Here is an 18,893-nt window from a genome sequence, read left to right as displayed (position 1 = left end):
AAGCCATACTGGCAGACAGTCCTGGATTCAGTTCACTGCTCTTACCCTTAGCAGCTGAGTCCTAAGTCTGTAGCTTGGCCACTTGGAACCTGTATTTTATTGCCTGTGGGGAGGGAAGAGCCGCCATCTACTGATCTCCATTGTGAGCTTCAGAATGTCTTTGGATAAAGTGGGTGGCCCAGCACATGTGGTTTCCCAATGCTGGGCCACTCTGAGGTTGAGATTGGGCTGGTTGGTAGGGAGGCTTCCTGCCCCCTGCCTGGATGCTGGCCCAAGTTCTCTGTGGCCAGCAGGGGAAGATGTGCATTAGACACTCTCCCTTGCTTGGGGCCCATGGAGCTGGCTAGCTTGGTTCTGCCATGGGCTCACAGTGCACTTGGAACAGCAACTTAGCCTTGTCCACCCACGCGCACCTTCCCTGCCATGAGCAGAAATCTGTTCTCTCAAAATATGCATTTATTTTTTAAAATTTTATTTAATTTTATATCTTAGGTTACAGATTTCTTCCTTCTGAAAAAAAAATAGCCTTGCTGATAATTTCTGAAACAAGAGATTTCAAAAACTTCTCAGCAGATACAGCTCTGGGACTCATAGGCTGCTGTCAGCCTCTTGGTTATCCTGTCCCAAGCATTTAGGCAGCAGCAGGGCCCCAGGCAGCTGCCCTCAGAGGCCCCCATGGCCCATCAGCTCCTGGCTAGTAGGAAGAGGAGCAATGATGGTTCCTGAGCAGCTGCCCTGAAAGGTGAGAGGGAGGGTGGGAGTGGAGACAGAGGGCTGCCTGGCCCCTTGCATGGAGGCCCCAACAAGGGGTGGAGAAGGTGTAAGCTCCAGTGTGAAGAGGGAACTAGTGAGATGGCCTGGGCATGACTTTACCTCTGAGAGCACTAGTTGCTTTGTGTGTGCCTGAAGATGCTTCAGTCCCTACTTTTAGCCAGTGTCTGCACACGGACGTCATTCCATAAGCAAGTGGCCATCTTCTTCAGGAGAGCTGGGTGCAGATCAGCAGGAAGATGGGCCAGGGCAGATGTGTGAGGAGACAGGGAGCAGGTATTTTCTATTGTAGCCTGAACTGGGTGTGACTTTGAAGAGGGGTACAGTATTGGATTATGTCTCAAAGGGATGAATGGGGTGAGACCCCAAAGAAGTAGAGGAGGTATAAGGCTCCTGGTGGTAGAGACATAGGGTGAAAGTCCCAAACAAGCTCAAGCATTTGCAGGGAGCAGGAGGCAGTTGGGTGTGACTGAGGAATAGGTAGGTCTGGAGCAGAGAAAGCAAGTTTGGGAAAGAAGGTATCAGTCAGCCTGGATGGGCCTGCAAGGTCAGGAAAGGAGTTTTGGCTTTGTTCTGAGGATATCTGTGCCCACTGAACAATCTCTACCTCTCCACCCAGCCTTGGCCACAGGCCACAACTTAAGGGAGCTGGTGCCCTGCATGCAGGCACCTGCAGACTACCCTCTCCAAAACCAAGTCTAAGCTCTTCCATTGACTCAGGTAGGCCTGGACTGGCTGGGCCAGGGTTGAGGAGGTCCTTCACCCTGGCCAGGAGCAGCTTTGGGCATCATCTAGGGAAACAATGATTTTGAATGGGTTGCTTCCTACTTTGCCTTCCTTGGTTCTTGGGCCATGTTGATTGGTGACAACCACAGCAATTCTGTTTCCCTTCACAGATGACTCTGGAGACGACGACGAAGAGACTGCCTCCCCAGCAGATAAGAGTGAGTTACAACACACCCTTAAGAACCTCTCCCTGAAGTTAGATGACCTCAGCACGTGCAATGACCTCATTGCCAAGCATGGTGCCGCACTACAGCGCTCCTTGAATGAACTAGATAATCTCAGAATTCCATCTGAGAGCGGTGAGAAGCTGAAGGTCGTGAATGAGCGGGCCACCCTCTTCCGCATCACTTCAAATGCTATGATCAACGTGAGTTCCCACCCCCACCACCATCTGGACATAAGTGAGGGGACCCTCAAAAGCAAGAGGCTCCCTGTTAGCAACACTGTGGCCTCTAATTGTGTGACCAGAGGTGCTTAACAGACCAAGGCTCTGTTTCCTAGGGCTCTAAGTCATTTTCAGAAGCCAGCACCTCCCATACTCTCCAGTCATTGTTGTTCTCTGTCATCTCCTTTACTCAGTCATTGCTGGGTGAGGACATTCTTTTTAATTGTCTGGTGGAAACCACAGTTGACTGTGGAATCTGTTTGAGGCTTACAGGTATTTTGGGCATGTGTGAGGAAGGTCAGGGCCCCAAGTTGAGAAGCTGACTAGTGGCCAAACATAATAGGGATGTGGCTGCCATGCCGACCATCATAGCTGCTCCTGCTCTTGCCTTGGGTACAACCCACAGACATAGTGGGATCAGGATCCACATAAGCATGGGGAAAGGAGACAGGTATGTGTGGTGGGTGGGGAGGTTCTGTTAGCTAAAAGAACTTTGGAGCTAAGCCTACCAGGGAGTCATGCCAACCTGATAGACAAACCAAGTAACCATAGTCTATAAACTAAGAGGTACAGCTATGGCTGTTGGTTACCCTCCCTGGGTTCTGGGAGCTTGGAGGGTCAGTCTGTGGTTACAGGAATTAATATTTGACTGTGCTTCTGGGTCCTTCCTCTTTCTGCCTGGTGAGTGTTACCCAGGTATGTTAGTGAATTTTGTATTGCTGTGACCAAAATTCCTGACAAGAACAACTTAGAAAAGGCAAAGTTTATTTGGGGCTTACCGTTTTAGAGGTCTCAGTCAGGAGACAGCTGAGTCCATTGCTTTGGACTCAAGGTGAGGCAGCACATCATGGCCAAAGGGCAATATGGAGGAGCACTGCTCCTTTCATGGCAGCCAGGAAGCTAAGAGAGAAGGGGGAAGGGATCCAAGCCACAAGATGAATTCTTCCAAGGCACAGCCACAGTAATCTGCCTCCTCCAGCCATGCCCTACCGGCCCACAGTTACCTTCCAGTTAGCTCACTCAAAATTGGATGGACTGATTAAGCTACAGCTCTCACAATCCAATCATTTCACCTTTGAATATTCTTGCATTAACACGGAGCTCTACCAGGCCTCTACCACCCAGACTTGGGTCTGTTGGGTATGGTGGCACACACCTGTAATTCCAACTACTTGGGAGGCTGAGGCAGGGAGATCACAAGTTTGAATACAACCTTAGAGACTTAGGGAGATCATGTCTCAAAATTAAAAAGAAAATACCAAGAGGTGGGGATGTGGCTCAGTGGTAAAGCACCCTTGAGTTAAATTCCCAGTAAAAAAAAAAAGAAAAAAAAAGACTCAGGTCTGACTACAACAACCTTCTCCCAAGGACAGCCTCCTGGAGAGGCACATTCAGGCACATCTGGCCAGAAGTCCCATGGGGTGGCATGCTGGGAACAAGGTAGTCAGGCAGGGGAGGAGTACAGAAATGGAGGCCACTACAGAGTGGGTACTAGAGGTCCATGAAACATGGCTCAGAAAGGCCATGGGCTGGCTGAAGACAATGGTCAACACCAGTGTCCAGCTGAGCTAGGAGTTCGTACCATGCCCCAGGCCTAACAGGAAACCCAAAGGCAGGGTGGGCAGATAGAGGCTGGAGCCCACTGCAGGCCAAGCCTAATACCTGAGCATTTGAGATCCAGGCCTGTTGGCAGCATGATTGTGGGGCAGAAGGGCCTCCTGCCACCCACACATGTCCAGACATGCTCAAGCCTGGAGCCTGTGATTAACATTGGGAATCCCTACCTGGTGCCTGAGGCTGAGCAAGGAGTGCCTTTCTCCCATACCACTGGGAATCTCAGCCCACAGATATATGTACCTTTGTCCTTCCCCAGGTCCTCAGATCCCACAGTGCTCAGACTGCAGTCCATATTAGTGTATAAAGAATCCAGCAGCGGCTGGATTGGGCTGTGTGGCCACCCTGCATGTCGCCCCATTCTACTTTCATTTTCTTCCACCTACCTTCTTGGGTCACCATCCTCCTTACAGCTCACAGATTTTGTGGGCCCAGGTCCCTGTACTTGTATCAGTGACACACCCAGATGTTGTTCATTTAATGACACAATGCTGCAATCATGCTCTCCCGTCCATCTGGAAGCCAGTGTCCACCTGATGCTTCCCTGGCTTGGCTTCCCTGGTACTGCCTTCCACCCAAGACTGAGGCCACTTGGCCTTGAAGAAGCAGGTTTGGCTTCTCCAAGATAATGAGCCTCACAGCTGGTTCTAGTCTAGCACCTCTTTTATCAGGCATCAGAGGCTCATCTGTGTTTACAAAGCCATAAAACAGCTCACAGTCTAAGTGCATAATGAATTGTTTTATGGGAAGCACAGCCCTCTGGGATTGCTTATGAGGCCTCTTTCCAGCACCAGCTCCAGGGAAATGTGTGATAGACAATTGTGGCCTTAGGGTCAGGAGCTGCACCCTGGGCTGGGGTCTGTAGATTGGCTGGTATGAGCCTGACCCAAGGGCCTCTCAATCCCATGCAGAAGGTAGGAGTAAGGGCTGCCACAATAGGCTGTACTTGTAGCCCTCGCTGGACCAGAGGCCCAAGTTTCTCCTGGGGTCCCTTCATGACTGCCATCCCTCACCTAGCAGAAACCAGACCAATTCTGAGAGAGCTTTTATATGGCTCCATCAATTGTCCAAACCCCTACTGTGTGCCAAGGGACCAGTAGGCAAGTGTGCCTGAGGGTCACCACATGGGTCACCCCTGGCCAGCCTTGGCTTCCATGTCTTTTACAAGAAAGGGGTTGGACCAGATTCTGTAACCAAGACAACCATACATCTTCTACCCCCAATTCCCCATGGAGCCTGTTGAGGCTTCAATCTCTTGCTACTTCCAAGAGCCTCACCAGTACCACTTGTATTCTTAGTGCTAGAGTGAAAACTGAGTCTCAGAGAAGTCATCTGAAATGCCCAGTGTTTCCAAAACAGGATGCAAACCCAAGTTAGTGTGGCCCACTGCAGGAGTGTTGGCCCCTGAGGGCTTCAGAGGCCCCCTCCTGCTGTGGTTGCACTCTGACACCAGGATATGGAAGTGAGGGCCTCATGTCTGCCCAGGGTGGGATCCCAATCTCGGGATCTGAGTCCCTCATATATCTTTTACCTTTGAGCTGCCATGTGGCCTCTGATCACCATGGCTGAGTCCCCACCAGGACCCATCCTGGAAGACTGGGGACCCAGAGATGGAAGCCATCCCAGATATCCCCAGAAGGTACAAATTGCTATCTCCCAATCCCTCCAGATATCACTGCCAGATGTGGAGGTCCCACTCCCCACCTCCTGACTGTGCTGTGAAAGGAAGCTTCCCAGAAGTCCACACCTGAATTTGGGGATTCTATTCCCACTGGCCCCTTGGATAGGAAAGACCCAGCTCCTGGATGCTGTATTTCAGCCCTGGTGAGTGGCTCCACGTTTTCAACCTTATAGGTTCTGACCGAGTCTGGGTCATGATGGAGCAGAGGGTGAGGGCCAGCCATGCAGATGTACCCCACAGAGAAGTGATCCTGCAGAGGCCCCACAGCCAGGAGCCTCCTATTCAGATGGGCCTGTATTTTATCCTCACTCTTCCCCAAGATGGCAAAGATTGCCATTATTCAGCCTCTGGAGAAAAGTCAGGGCAGCGGGGGGACAATTTAAAACTCCTTTAAATTTGGGAAAGAGCTTCAATATCATAAGCCTTTCAGCCATAAGCTCCCAGTGGAGCTGGGGGACATGGCCTCCTGATAATCCCTGAGTATCCAGGCTCCATGATAGTTGTGCAGGCCCCTGCCACATTCCACAGCCCTCTGAGGAGCAGGGCAGCATCCTCGCCTCTCATCCAGTATGGCTTCTTCCCTGTGTGTTTGAGGAGGGAAGGTTTATAGACTAGGGATACAGTGACACTGCAGTGCTTCACCTCTCCATGCCTTTGCCATTGCTGTACCATCCCTCTTACTATGTAGTGAAGTGCTGTACGGCTTATGCAGTTGAAGAAGTCTGTCTGATGGGCATTTAACCCAGATCTTAGAAACTATTTACTGAATCCTGCCCAAGCCTGTGCCAGGAAGGGACTCAGCAGTGAACAGACAGGGTGCTGCCCACCCCCAGAGCTCCAAGTCCAGCAGATGTCCTAGTAATGTTCTATCCCATATATGTTTAGTGGTGCATCCTTCAAAAGGAATGTTGACCTAGGGCCAGCAGCTTCCCTGGTTACTTGAAAGCCAAGTATGGATGGGGCCTGGGAAAGTGCTAGGACTACAGCCCCATGAGAAAGTAACCCTTAAATGCCAATCATGTACACCTCTATACCCTGAGAGCCAGGGCAAGCCATGGCTAGGCCTGCAGAGGGCAGAGGTGGTGGCCTTAGATCAAGGCCTGGAAGGAGAAAAGTGGGCTCAGGGTCACAGCTACTAAGGATGTCCCGCTACAGCCTATAGGGAAATAAACTCATATCTCCTCTTGACTGGGGGCAAGAAGTCCTGCATCCCCAGCTCAACATCACCTACTACCCCCATCTGCAGCTCTGTGGTGTCTCATGGGCCTTTCTACCACAGTGTCTTGACTTGTCCTCCCGCAAGAAAAGGATAGACACAGTCCCCTTTGCAGTTCCAATAGCCTCATAGCCTCCATGCTTGGCACAGGGCTTAGAATATGGAAGCCTCAGCAAATGAGAGAAAGGGTCAGGGAGGGATTATGAAAGAACACAGGAACAAATGAATGAATTGCTTAGTGTCTGGCAGAATTTTCTCATGGGCAATTGTTTGCTTGCTTGCTTGATTGATTGATTTTTGGACTGACAAAAGCCAGTCCAGCAGATCCTTGCTTGAATTACTGTCTTTGGTAATTGGAAATTAGCCTACAATTTAAGAGAAATCTTACAGCACTGTTAAATGACTTGGGTTTTTAGAAAGAACCTTGAATCCCAATGTTCAGTGTTCGAGGTACTCTGTCCACCTAGTATGGGATGCACTCCCCATGTTCCAAACCTGTGAACCAGGGCACACACCTCATGGTGTAACATTGGATCTATCTCTTGGTTTAAGGTGGAGAATGATTGCATTAGTACACGTAGCAAGCTCATGCTTTGGGTTTTATTTTATGTAAAGTAGAGAAAAGAAACTCTCAGCCAGGCTTGGTGGCGCACACCTATAATCCCAGCAGCTCAGGAGGCTGAGGCAGAAAGATTGTGAGTTCAAAGCCAGCCTCAGCAAAAGTGAGGTGCTAAGCAACTTAGTGAGACCCTGCCTCTAAATCAAATACAAAATAGGGCTGGGGATGTGGCTTAGTGGTCAAGTGCCTCAAGTTCAATCTCCGGGACCAAAAAAAAAAAAAAAAAGAAGAAGAAGAAGAAGAAGAAGAAGAAAGAAAGAAAAAGGAACTCTCCAAGCTTTTTCTATTGTTGCTATTTTTTTTTTGAGGGGGAGGGTGGTGTTGTTTGTTGGTTGGTTGGTCCTGTGAATTGAATCCAGGGATGTTTTACCATGAACTACATCCCCAGCCTTTGTATTTCTTAAAAATTTTATTTGTGTATTCTTTTTGAGACAGGGTCTCACTTAATTGCCCAGGCTTGTCTAGAACTTATGATCTTCCTACTTCAGCTTCCTGAGTCACTGGGATTACAGGCATGTGCCACCATGCCTGGTCAGGCTTATTCTTTTTTCCTGTAAATTTATCTTTGTGATAAAGCAAATGCCTTGTTTGAAGGACAGGTCTGTGGAATGGTGGTGATGTGACAAGAGACTCCCAAGTCTTCTGCTTATGATTTTATGCCTCACAACAGCCATATGAAGTTTGTCATTATAGCTTTGTTGTTGTCATCATTATCTGCATTATCCAGGTGCCTCCACAAGGCCTAGAATGGTCATTTGGTCTGGGGCTTGCAGGCTGGCTATTGCATGAGCTAGTGGCCTCTGTGTCTGGGTCATTTCCACTGCTGGCCAAGGGGAGGATCTTTATGGAAGGACTGGAACATACCACCAGTATCCCAGGCCCAGCACACCTGGAGTTTGCTGAGTTGGGCCTCATTTCTCTTGCCCAGAGCAGAAGAGCCCCATTGTATTGTGAGGTCTTTCTGGAGGACAGTCTGCCCTAGGACAAGGTGGATACTCCCTTCCCAGGCTGGGGCTGGGGACAAGTTCTGTCTGTAGGTCTGGGTGGAGATGCCTGGATGGGAAGTACTGCCCTCAGACACATTTTCTCACCCACAGAGCCCTCAGAACCTTCTTATGCCACCCACTTACACCTGCTCTTCCTCCTCCTCCTCTCGGCTCCAGCCAAGAGAGGGCAGTCATGGTTCCCACTAGAAGGCACTGAGCAATAGGTGGCAGGTGCTAGTGGTTATCTATCCCTGCAGCACTGAGCCCCTTGTGGGGCTGACAGCTGGACTCTGTCTTTGCATTATCAGCTCCTCCAGGTCTCCACAGGTAGGACCCAAGCAAGGCAGATTACTCCTGACACTGCACCCCCCATCTGAGCTTGGAGAGGCTCCTTGTGATTGATGACTCTTGAAGAGGCCCCTCTGACAACCCAACCTGCCATGGCCCTTAGGAGCCATAATTCAGGTCGGCCCTGCAGGTACCTATGAGCAATTCTGTGGGGAGGAAGCTGTGCAGCTATTGGTGGATACTGAGGTACACAGGAAACCTTCTGCCACCCAGGCAGTTTCTCTTCTAGACACTGGGTACACAGCCCCTGCCCTCATGGGCCCTGCATCCTCATTGGGGAGCTGCAATCATGTAGATGATACAAAATATCATCAGCAGAAAGACCTTCAGAAGAAAGAACCAGTGAGGCAGGATGGGATGGGAGGTCGTAGGAAAACGCTGACTGGAGGTAAGAGGTGTTTGGGACACAAGGATGCCCACCTGCCTGCACATGGAATGAAGGCTCAGAGTCAGGGGAGGGAAGGTCAGAGGGGACACCAGGCCAGTTGCACAGGCCTTGTGTGCCATCACCAAAGTTCTCTGCCTTCTACTCAGAATGGGTGAAATGATCTGACTGGCATTTCAGCAAGACCCGCTGCTTGGAAAATGGGCTGTCGGCAAGGCAAGCGCAGGCCATTGAAGACTCAGAGGCTGGGGAGAGGAGAGCTGCACTGGCAAGAAACAGGCAATGCTGCTCTGAGTTAAAGGCAGGGCTAGCAGAGCTGCCTATGGGTGGAAAGCAAGGCCATCAGGGAAGCCTTCAAGGTGTGGGCCTGCACCACTAGAAGAACAGGGTCCCGTGCTCACTGAATCCTTAGCACCCCAACATGGGTTCTAGAAGATGCAGGAGGATTCTTTTCCAGAATAGGTTTTATGTAAGTAGCAAGTGGGCAAAACCAGCCAGAGGACAAGCCCCATAAAACACCAAGGACCATCGAGGTGCCCAAAGGGACAGAAAGCAGGGGTGCAGAGACCAACCCTGCACTCTGGGTCCCTGAGTTTGCCAAGGAAATTAGCATCTCACAAGAAATATGGCACAGAGCCGCCGAAGATCTGGCTTTGGGGATGGGGGAACCTATGAAATCCTGACAGCAAGGATATGCAAAAACCCATGGAGAAGGGTGCCTGGCACAACCAGGACACAGATGGACTTGGCTTGAGAGGATAGTCCAGTTGGAGAAAGTTATAAGAGTACAGTGCCAGGCGTTGAGAGGGGACAGTGGAAAAACTGGAAGGCAGAAGTTGGTGAGGACAGGTACGTGGATAGAGGTCAGTAACTTATGGCACTCAAAACTTCATAGAAATAAAGCTGATGTCTAAAGAGCTTACTTATGGGAGTGCCCCAAGGCTTCTCTGAAGCCCCATTTGGTTCATCATGGCCCAGGAGACCACTTGGGGCTCCTTGAGCCAACCCAAGCAGTGGGGAGAGGCCTGGAGCTGCCCCTGATCCTGCCCATGGGATAGGTTTCTGTCCAGATGACCCCTGTTTTGCTTCTGACAGCTTGCTCACTTGGGGCCTGGGGAGATGAGTAAAAATAGATTTTAGAATTGTCTTTGAATAACTTGGCAAACTGGCAGCCAGATGGTGCTGGTTCCTGTGCACAAGAGGTGAACTATTTTGGATATGGCAAGGGCTATTTTAAAGTTTTAATTAAAATGGAAATCTGCCTCACCAACACCAAGACTGAGTCACATCAAGGAGAACCCATTGGTGTTAGGGAAGGGTTGCAGCCCCAGCTGATGGTCAGGCTGTGCTCAGTGCCATGTGAAGAGCCAACACAGGCAGGTGGCTGACCCAACTCTGCCCTCAGAGCTCAGCCTTGATGGGGCCAGGATAATGGTTATACAGAACATGGCAGCTTGGCTGGCCAGAGGAACCCCAAGCTGAGCCCAGAATTCCAGGATATTCCACTCAAAATCTTGGGTAGCTAAAATGGCCAAGGATTTTCAGTGTGGCAGACTCTGAACCAGAGAGAACCAGCCTGAGTCTCAGCACTGCTCCTTTCTGCTGTACTAAGTTTGGGTTTCTTATGTAAATGATGCCAGCTCACTACTTCTCAGTGGGAGGAGAGGCGAGACCTGTTGAGCCCTGGTGTGAATTTTTGGCCAAGCGGAGGTGACTTGGAAACTGTCTCCCTGCCATGTCCTTCCCAGGACTGTGAAAGGTGAGGGTCCATGGTAATGATGGCTACATGAAGATCAGCATGTGGGTGGGCAGCCTCAGCCCCAGCACCTCTATAGTGTAACAGGCAGAAAAAAGATGCCTTCCCAAATTGCTGTTATAATAAGACATCAGATGCCTGGAAGGTCCTGGCCCTGCCACAGTTGGAGACACCCCATTTTTCCTGCCCTCTCCATGCCCAGGATTACTGGGACCTGCTATGTGTCTTAGTGGCTGGAGATAAAGCCAACCTCACAGCCTAGACCCTCTAGGAATTAAGCCTATCTTATCATATCTATGTGAACCCAATGGTTACCCATCGCAATGTCCACCAGTTCTCTGGTACCTTCCTCATGCCCCCATCTAGGAGGGAAATTAGTGTGGAGGAGACTGTTTCCAAGCAGCCCTATCTGGTTTGACCAGAGAGGGTCCTGGCTTGGTAGTCCAAAGAAATTGAGAGGCTTTCCCAGGCCACACATATGTTAGCCGTCTGACCCCCATGCCTGCTTATCTTTGAGGAGCAGTGAGGTCATTGGCAGGATTAGGATTAGGAACAGCAAAAGCGATTAGAGTTTGTCCTCCTCCTGGGGTACAGCTGGGCAGAGGTTTCCAGGTCAGAGAATCTGTCTCTCCCATGGATACCTATTAAGGTAACCAACAGAAATTTTCCATAAAATTCACACAGTGTGGTTTCTCCTGAGTGGGCAGCCCTCACAACCTCCTTCATCAGTTTGAGTTTCTCAGAAAGGAGAATTCCTGAAGGGAGAGTCTAGGTGGACAACCAGGGACAGTACTCCCCAGCCTGGAGCCAAGTAGGGTCAGAACTGATGGGGGAAGCCCACCTTTTCTGTCTTGGGCTTAGAAGTTCTCACTCTGCACTCGGGTATCTCAATAAGCTCCCCACCATGGCAGAACCACATTATCCAGGGAACCTTGCACCCTGGCCAGCCCCTCTGCATCTCAGAAGCACCCATGTTCTCTGTTGGCCTTTCATCAGGACCCTCTTTGCAACCTTATAGGGTGGTAGGAAGGACCAAGGCCAGGAAACTAGAAACTTGTCTCTACCCTGAAGACAACTGACCCAATTAGTTACATAATCATGAACTGTGTACAGAGTCCTGGGATCTAGCCTCTCCATGCCAAGTCCTGGGAGTAGGTTATGGGCCGACTCTAGAGTGGGAAATAAGGCAGCACTCATTCAGGGTCCAAACACTGGTTCTGGCTATCGGCTTGAGTCCATCAGTACCCCTCAAATGATTCAGGACATGTATAGTTTGGGTAGGGAGTTCTGGGTCAGCTAAAGTCTTTCCTACTAAGAGGTTGGCACAGCTTTCTATCCCCAGGTATAGCTGTCATAGAACCTCAGTGGAAATGATCATGTTTAGGTCTTGCCTGGATCAGCCAGGCCTTCTCTGGGCCCTTGGAAGCCTCCCCCTTGCTAGTGCCCAGATGGGCCCCAGGCTTAATCCAGCTTAGCAAACACATAGTCCACAGGGCACTGCCCAGCTCAGCATTCCAGAGAAGCAGGGCCAGGCCAGGAATCTGCTTTCTCTTCACAGTGCAGACAGGATGGGGCCTGGAGGTGGCCAGCAGCAGCAGAGGAGACCCTGGGAATTGGGGATGGATACCAGGTGGGTGCATTGGGGGTAGAGAGGACATATGGACTTCTTCAGATCACAGGGTAACCAAGGAAGCTCATTTGCTACAAGTACCCGCCCCCACCAGTGACAATGTCAAAAGCCCTGGGTCCACACATGTGAGCCTCTCAATATTAGGACAGAGCAACCGCCATCCTGTCTACTTCATCAGGTGATTGTGACAGTCTGTGATCTGCATGAGCCCATCCTGGCCACATGTGGCCTAAATGAGGCCTCAACTGTCCAGGGTGTTTGACTTCCTTCTCCCTGTCACATTGCACCACTCAGGCTGTGAGGTAGATAGAGATCATTGATGGTCAGGTATCAGCCAGCATCCTGTTACCCCGAAGGAGGCAACCTCCTCCCACTGAGGTCAGGGCTGGGCCCTATTGCTTAAACAGGGATCCTTGTTAGAAAGCATCTTCCAGGAGCCCAGCTCTGCATCAGAAAGGCCATGAGATCCCATGGGTATTATATCTCTGCCTTCCAGGGGCTCTCAGATAGCAATAAAGATCTGGCTTTACAAAATAAAATAGCAACACTGGTTTCATGCCCTGGGAGACATGCAGGTGAGGCATACAGGGACTCAGATCCTGGCCCTGCAGATACCTCCTTGGGGCCTCAGGCAAGTACCTTGGCCTCACTGAGCCTACATTTCCTCCTTGAGCAAAGCAGGTGCGGGGAGCTGGGGAGGTGAGATCACATCAGAATAACCAGATGTGTTTGAGATCAATAAGGGAAGAGCAAGAAGCACATACATAGTGGGTCACACCTGAGGGCTTGGGGAACAATGGAGCCCAGGAGATGAGCTGGGGAAGAACTGAGGCCAGGTCTGGGAGAGGCTGTCAGCTGTTCAGGTCTGTAGGAAACACATTTTCCCTTAAAGAAAAAAATGATAATTTATTAAGTATGTAAAACCCATAAACAGTGAGGGTAGGAGATGAGGGAAAGTAAGGAACTTAATTCATCCTCGATCTTTGCTCTGTGATCTCATCTTTTTGCTTTTGCTTTTCTTTTTCTTTCTTTTTTTTTCTTTTGCAGTACTGAGCTACATCCTTAACCCTTTATTTCTTATTTTGAGACAAGTCTTGCTAAATTACCCAAGCCAGCCTTGAACTTGCAGCCCTCCTGCTTGAGCCTCCCAAGTAGCTTTTGCTTTTGCTTCTAAGAAGCCAAGATAACCCTTGATATGAATCACTAGCCTGAGCACTCCTTTATACTGTTGTAATGCAGTTCTTTTAAATTTTGTTTTAAATATGAGTTATATGAGAGCAAAGCACCCATCTATGTCACTATTCATACAAAAAGAGAGGATCCAAGAGGCTATAGAGGATTGACAGGAAGTGATGGAGTAGACACTAGGGCTGAGGGAGCAAGAGGCCTCCAGAAGGGATACCCACAGACCAGCAAGAACCTGGAAACAATGAAGCATCTTTCTCTTTCAGCTGTAGCAGGGTTCCACACAGACAAGAGGACCTTGTATGGTCTTTCTCATGTGGAGGTGGCCTGGCTATGTGGATGGAGCCGACTTGAGACTCCATCCTGTTTGCCCCTTCTCCCAGGTCCTCAGGTCTGGAGGCAGGGGATATGAAGAGAAAACAAAGAATCAGTAAAGTTTCCAAGAACTTCCAGAGGCCTGCCCAGGGAGATGTGGGTACTCCACAAGTGCTCTTCAGTGAATTACTTAAGTACATTCTGTACCTGCTGTGAGGCTGGGTTGGCAGCTGCCTGGGTCAGTGGCATAGCTGACTGGTGGCCCAGAAACAGCAGCCCAGCTGTGTGGGAACTCCTTCCTTTGATCAGCAAAAGGGTGGCAGGGACTGAGTCATACTTGAGTGAACCTTATGGCCAAACTTAAGGCTGTGGGGAAACAAGGGTAACATGGGGACATGAGTCTTATGGAAACAGCAGTCTGAGGTAGGAGGAAGACTGAGTTCTGGGTTGAGGACCTGGGTTTCAATCAGACTCTGTTGCTTCCTTGCCATGTGACTTTGGAGCCTTGGGTCCACCATCTTGGAATGTGATGAAGGTGTCTATCCACAGGGATCCTAAGGGGGTCTGGAACATTCCTGGGGTACCCAGAGGGATACTCTGCCCATTCACTGCCTCTTGTACCTACTGGCACAAAACCAGCAAAGAAGTGCCTTCTGGTCTGGCCACTGGGGCATGTTGTCACTGCGTCTGCTGTCAGATTCCCCCACCCTGAGGCCTACAGCATTGAAGGAGAGATGGGGTTCTAGATGAGGCAGGGAAATCACTCTAGAGCCAAGGGAACTAAAGGCCTTGGCTCCAGCTGACAAGCCAGGGAATAATAGAGTCAGTCCTGGAGCTGTATCTCCAAACTGCATGGTAGCCAGTGACTGAAGCTTTGCACCTAAGGGAGTCTTACAGACCCGTGATTTGCAAGTTCACAATATCCCCAGACCTTCAAACCTCTGAACACATCCTCTCCCAATTTCAGGACCTTTTAAGCGCATGAGATAAGGAGATTTATTTCCATGCCCAAGAAGCTCTCTCTTCCCACCCCATTCTGTGCCAGGATATTTATCAGTATAAATACCTACCTAGGTGTGGTAGGGAGGGGACCAACACCAGGACTTTTTGGGGAAAGGTGGACAGGACTCAAGTCAGGTTCTAACTGGCTTTGCCAGAACTCAGGTCTTCCAAATCCGGATAATGTGCCTTTTTCCACTATGTTTTGCTGATTTCTTTGGGAAGGTCACACTCCATTTCCAGACCCTGTCTGCACCTCTTCTGAATGGACGGGGGCCAACCTTGCCTTGCCTAATCCACATGAGTTTTAGTGGGGAGATGGTGAAGGGAGATGCCTAGAGTACAACTGTTAAAGGAAACATATATCAGGGTCAAGGCTGAGCAATTAAGTCTCATACTAGAAGCCCTTATCACCAAGCCAGACCTTCCACCAGTGCTCAGGCTGTCCCTGTGGGTTGGGCAAACCACCTGAGCTCTGTTAGGGTGCCTGACTCAGAGCCATTGGATGCCTACCAACTTTGAGCTGGTCTGCCTCTGCTCCCCAGAGGAAACCCCAGGATACTCCACCCCTTCCATTCCCATCAATCCAAGTCCCTGGGCAGGGTGTCACTCAGCCAACTCATGAACTGCAGTACCTGCTGAGTTTCAGGGATCTCATGGAAAGAGGGTTACTGTGAAGAGAGACAAACACAGTTGCTAGAGAGGCTGGCCAAACTCACCAATATACCATTGTAGTGGCGGCTGGTGTCTGAGCAGGCCTGACTATGGTGGGACTGTGCAGTTTCCTGGGGCTGGAAGCAAGGGAGGTATGAGGAGCCACCAGAGATAATACTCAAAGTGTGAGCACCAAGGGCCTATGCAGGTGCAGCTGGTGGCCCATGAGGGCTTATCTGTTGAACACTCCCTCCATCAATCTTATCACTGCCCTGTTTCCCCAACAGCCCTTTGAGAAAGTGCTGTATTATCCTTGTGTCACAGATGGGGGCTCATGTGCCTGTCTCCCTCCAAGAAATCACATCTCAAACCTGCGGAGTTGGACAGCATGTGCCATTTGTGGAACCCAGCAGTGTTCCTCCTTGTGGGTGACTGCAACAAGGGCTAGGAAAGCAGTACTTGGGGTGGCAGTCCAAGAGTATTATGCAGACTTGGGCCCAGGAAATTCAACCCCTCCTCCTGGGTTAAAGAAGGAATTAGGAAAGAATAAATTCAGACATCTCTGGCTTGGACCTCGCTCCTTCCAGGAATAGCTGAGGCCTGGGCCTTCATCTATGCTATAATAACAGGGACAGGATGACCTATCCAATTCTTAAAAGTGTGGTAGAACCACCTATATGGAAGACTGAAAAGAATCTGAATCTCATAGTAGGCCACAAGTATGAAGGGGGAACCTTAAAAGCAGAGTTATGTGATACAGACTATGAAGTAACTTGGTAGAAATTTCCAGTCCCAGTTCTTCTACCAGACAAGACTTATTACCTCTCTGGGCCAGGAAGTATAACAGAATGTGGCTTTCCTTCCTTCTGCACAAAGCCTGGGGCTGGCCTGAGCTGCCTTGGGTTCCCATGGGCGCAGGGACTGGCGACAAACATCAGTCCTTGTGCACAGTGAGGACATGGCAGCAGAAAGCTGGAGCTCCAGCTGTGATGATCAATAACCCAGCATCCTCCAGCTACATGGGGCTCCTGTGGGGAAGCAGCACGCCAACCAGGTACTGTCCAAATGGCATTCTGTCTAAGGCCAGCCAACCAGGGGGTGCCAGTTCCTGGGTTGACTCTGAAAAGGCCAAAGTTCCCATATTTTCATGGAAACCAGAGGGTGGTGGGCATGTTTTTGACCATCCTGGCAAAAGGAAGGGAAACTAGATGGCAACCCCAGGGGCCCCCTCCCTGCCCCTACATAAGCCTAGAGTTCACAAGGCCACTTGTCCTTCCCAGGCCTGCAAGGACTTCCTGGAACTAGCTGAGACACACAGCCGGAAATGGCAGCGGGCACTGCAGTATGAGCAAGAGCAGCGTGTCCACTTGGAAGAAACCATTGAACAGTTGGCCAAGCAGCACAACAGCCTTGAGCGGGCCTTCCGCAGCGCTCCTGGCCGGCCCCCCAACCCCAACAAGAGCTTCAGCGAGGGTAAGTGGGTGAGCAGTGACCAGCAGGATTTGTTCCATCCCTCCACCCTCAGTCTCCCTCTCCCCGGCTGTTTCCACCTAGTTTCTGCTGCACACCCTGACCCCCACACACATGTGCCTGTGTCAGGGACAGATGGCATAAGGGGTTAGGGGAGTGGGGCCAGGAAGAGCCAAGTCCTTGGCTCTGGATTTCTTCAGGCAGCAGGATAAGCCCTTTTAAAGAGGTTGCAAACTGAGATAGTGGCTCTATATGTATCTCTAGGAAGCCTCTTGACTTCCAAAGGAGAGGACAGTGAGGAAGATGAAGATACCGAGTACTTTGATGCCATGGAAGACTCCACATCCTTCATCACCGTGATCACCCAGCCCAAGGAAGACAGGTGGGCACTTACTCCCAGCAGGGACAGCTGTGACCTGTGAGAAGCCTCCTCCAGAATCATTCTTTTCTATTGTGTTCTCTGGCTCCATCTGGTCTTTTGACCAGCTATAAACTTTATCCAGATGGTATTTTTGCTTATATTCTATTCTTCCTTGCATCAAAAAGTCAAAGTTTGCATCAGGCACTTAATTAAAAATAGAGAGAACCAAGCATTGACTGAATCCAGTTCCAGCCTGGGGTTCAGAAAAGACCCAGAAGGCCTCAGCTGCTCATCCTTGCCTCAGAGCAGCATAAGGCCCCAACCACTCCTTCCATAGTGTCATCATTTGAGAACAGATGAAAGATGCAGGGAGTCCCATCTATTTCCAAACTTTGTTTTCATTATTCATAAACACCTGCTCTTTGATGATGTTTCTAAATATACATAAAAACATACATTAGAGACCAGAACATTTACTAGCAATAAAAACGTAGCTGTCAGACCCTCAGAGCCACAGGAAATTTTTGTGGGTGCCAGCACACCAACAGGTACAGAGAGAAAAACAAGAGATGGGCAGGTGGGCTGGGCACAAGCTGTGGCCAAGTCAGGGGTGAGTAGGCTAGTGCAAAGCCCTAGCCACTCCATTTCTACTTGTAGCTGGGACCTCCATGGGCCACTGAGCTTTAACACCTACCTATCCCAGTGTCTTCTATGGAAAAGCTTATCAAGTCTCATCAGCCATGTATTTCTAGCCCAGAGTCATTTTCTATTTCCCAGTAATATCTAAAATTATTTACATTAGTCACAAATTAGCTCACTTGGCCATCCTGAGCTTCCTTGCACTTTTTCACCAGCAATATTTCCTTCTTGGCATTGCAGCCAGGAAGGTCCTGCTCAGGCTGCCTCACCCCTCCAGACTCTGTCCACCCCTCCCTCCCATGCCTGGAGCCCTATCTGGGCCGGCTTTCCCCTCCATGAGCTTCCACTGATCCTGGGCTCCTCAGCCATGGTACCCCTGTTGCTGTGTTCCTCTACTCTACAACTCTCAGGGGCACAGGGATGTATCAGACCCACTCCCTGCCCTTCAGGAACCCTTGTCTAGTTTGGGAGTCAGATACAGTGGGGTCTGTGTGGGATAGAAAGGGGCCCACAGGGCTAGATGAGGCCATCCCAGAACAAGTGTCCACTCCCAGGCTTTTTCTTGTTCCTGGGTCACTCAGTTGCCAGGAGGGGCCTGAGGGCAGGGACTCCAAAGGCTTTGCTGAGTGCCTGCTGCAGTTGGGGTAGAGGGGTACCTATGGATGGGACATCTCCAGATCCCTGCCGGAGCCCCTTATCCCCACCTTCAGTATCCTGAATCTGAGATGGCACACTGGAGTTGCCTTGTCCCTCATATCCTACCAAAGAGTCTGGAGGAAAGGTGGGCTAGATAACAAAGTGGCTTCAGATTCACCCATAATTTGCCTCCCCATTTGTTTCCCTCAGAAAAGCTGAAGGTGGAACTGGAACAAGCTCAGTGGACTGGAGCTCAGACAATGTAAGTGAGGTGGCTCCTGGCCTGGGGCCAAGCTCTGGGTTCCTTATGAGGAGAAGCCAGCCAGTACAGTGAGCTTGGGGCCACAGGGGCAATCCAAGAACTCTGGCCACCTTTGAGTCCTGGATCTGCCTCTTATGTAACATTTCAGGCAAAGCTGAATTCAGGCAAAGCTGCCCTTCCTGTCAGAAATGTACC

General features: G+C 50.2%; 1 protein-coding gene across 14 annotated transcripts in view; it reads left to right on the top strand.

Annotated features, from left to right (window-relative positions):
* The window catches only part of Osbp2 (oxysterol binding protein 2), a 181,096-nt gene that overhangs the window by 146,959 nt on the left and 15,244 nt on the right, over positions 1-18,893 (top strand). For 7 of the 14 annotated variants that reach the window (XM_078039593.1, XM_078039591.1, XM_078039592.1 and 4 more), the window contains 4 exons: positions 1,668-1,924; positions 16,611-16,803; positions 17,065-17,182; positions 18,647-18,698. In XM_078039593.1, the coding sequence (XP_077895719.1) occupies positions 1,668-1,924; positions 16,611-16,803; positions 17,065-17,182; positions 18,647-18,698 (620 nt within the window). Of the gene's footprint in view, positions 1-1,667; positions 1,925-5,280; positions 5,381-12,057; positions 12,178-16,610; positions 16,804-17,064; positions 17,183-18,646; positions 18,699-18,893 lie in introns of those variants that run through there. The other 7 variants (XM_078039595.1, XM_078039594.1, XM_078039596.1 and 4 more) reach the window with 3 other exon arrangements.

The sequence above is a fragment of the Ictidomys tridecemlineatus genome, chromosome 2 (assembly GCF_052094955.1).
Source record: "Ictidomys tridecemlineatus isolate mIctTri1 chromosome 2, mIctTri1.hap1, whole genome shotgun sequence".
NCBI lineage: Eukaryota > Metazoa > Chordata > Mammalia > Rodentia > Sciuridae > Ictidomys > Ictidomys tridecemlineatus.
This window is presented reverse-complemented; position numbering and strand designations above follow the sequence as displayed.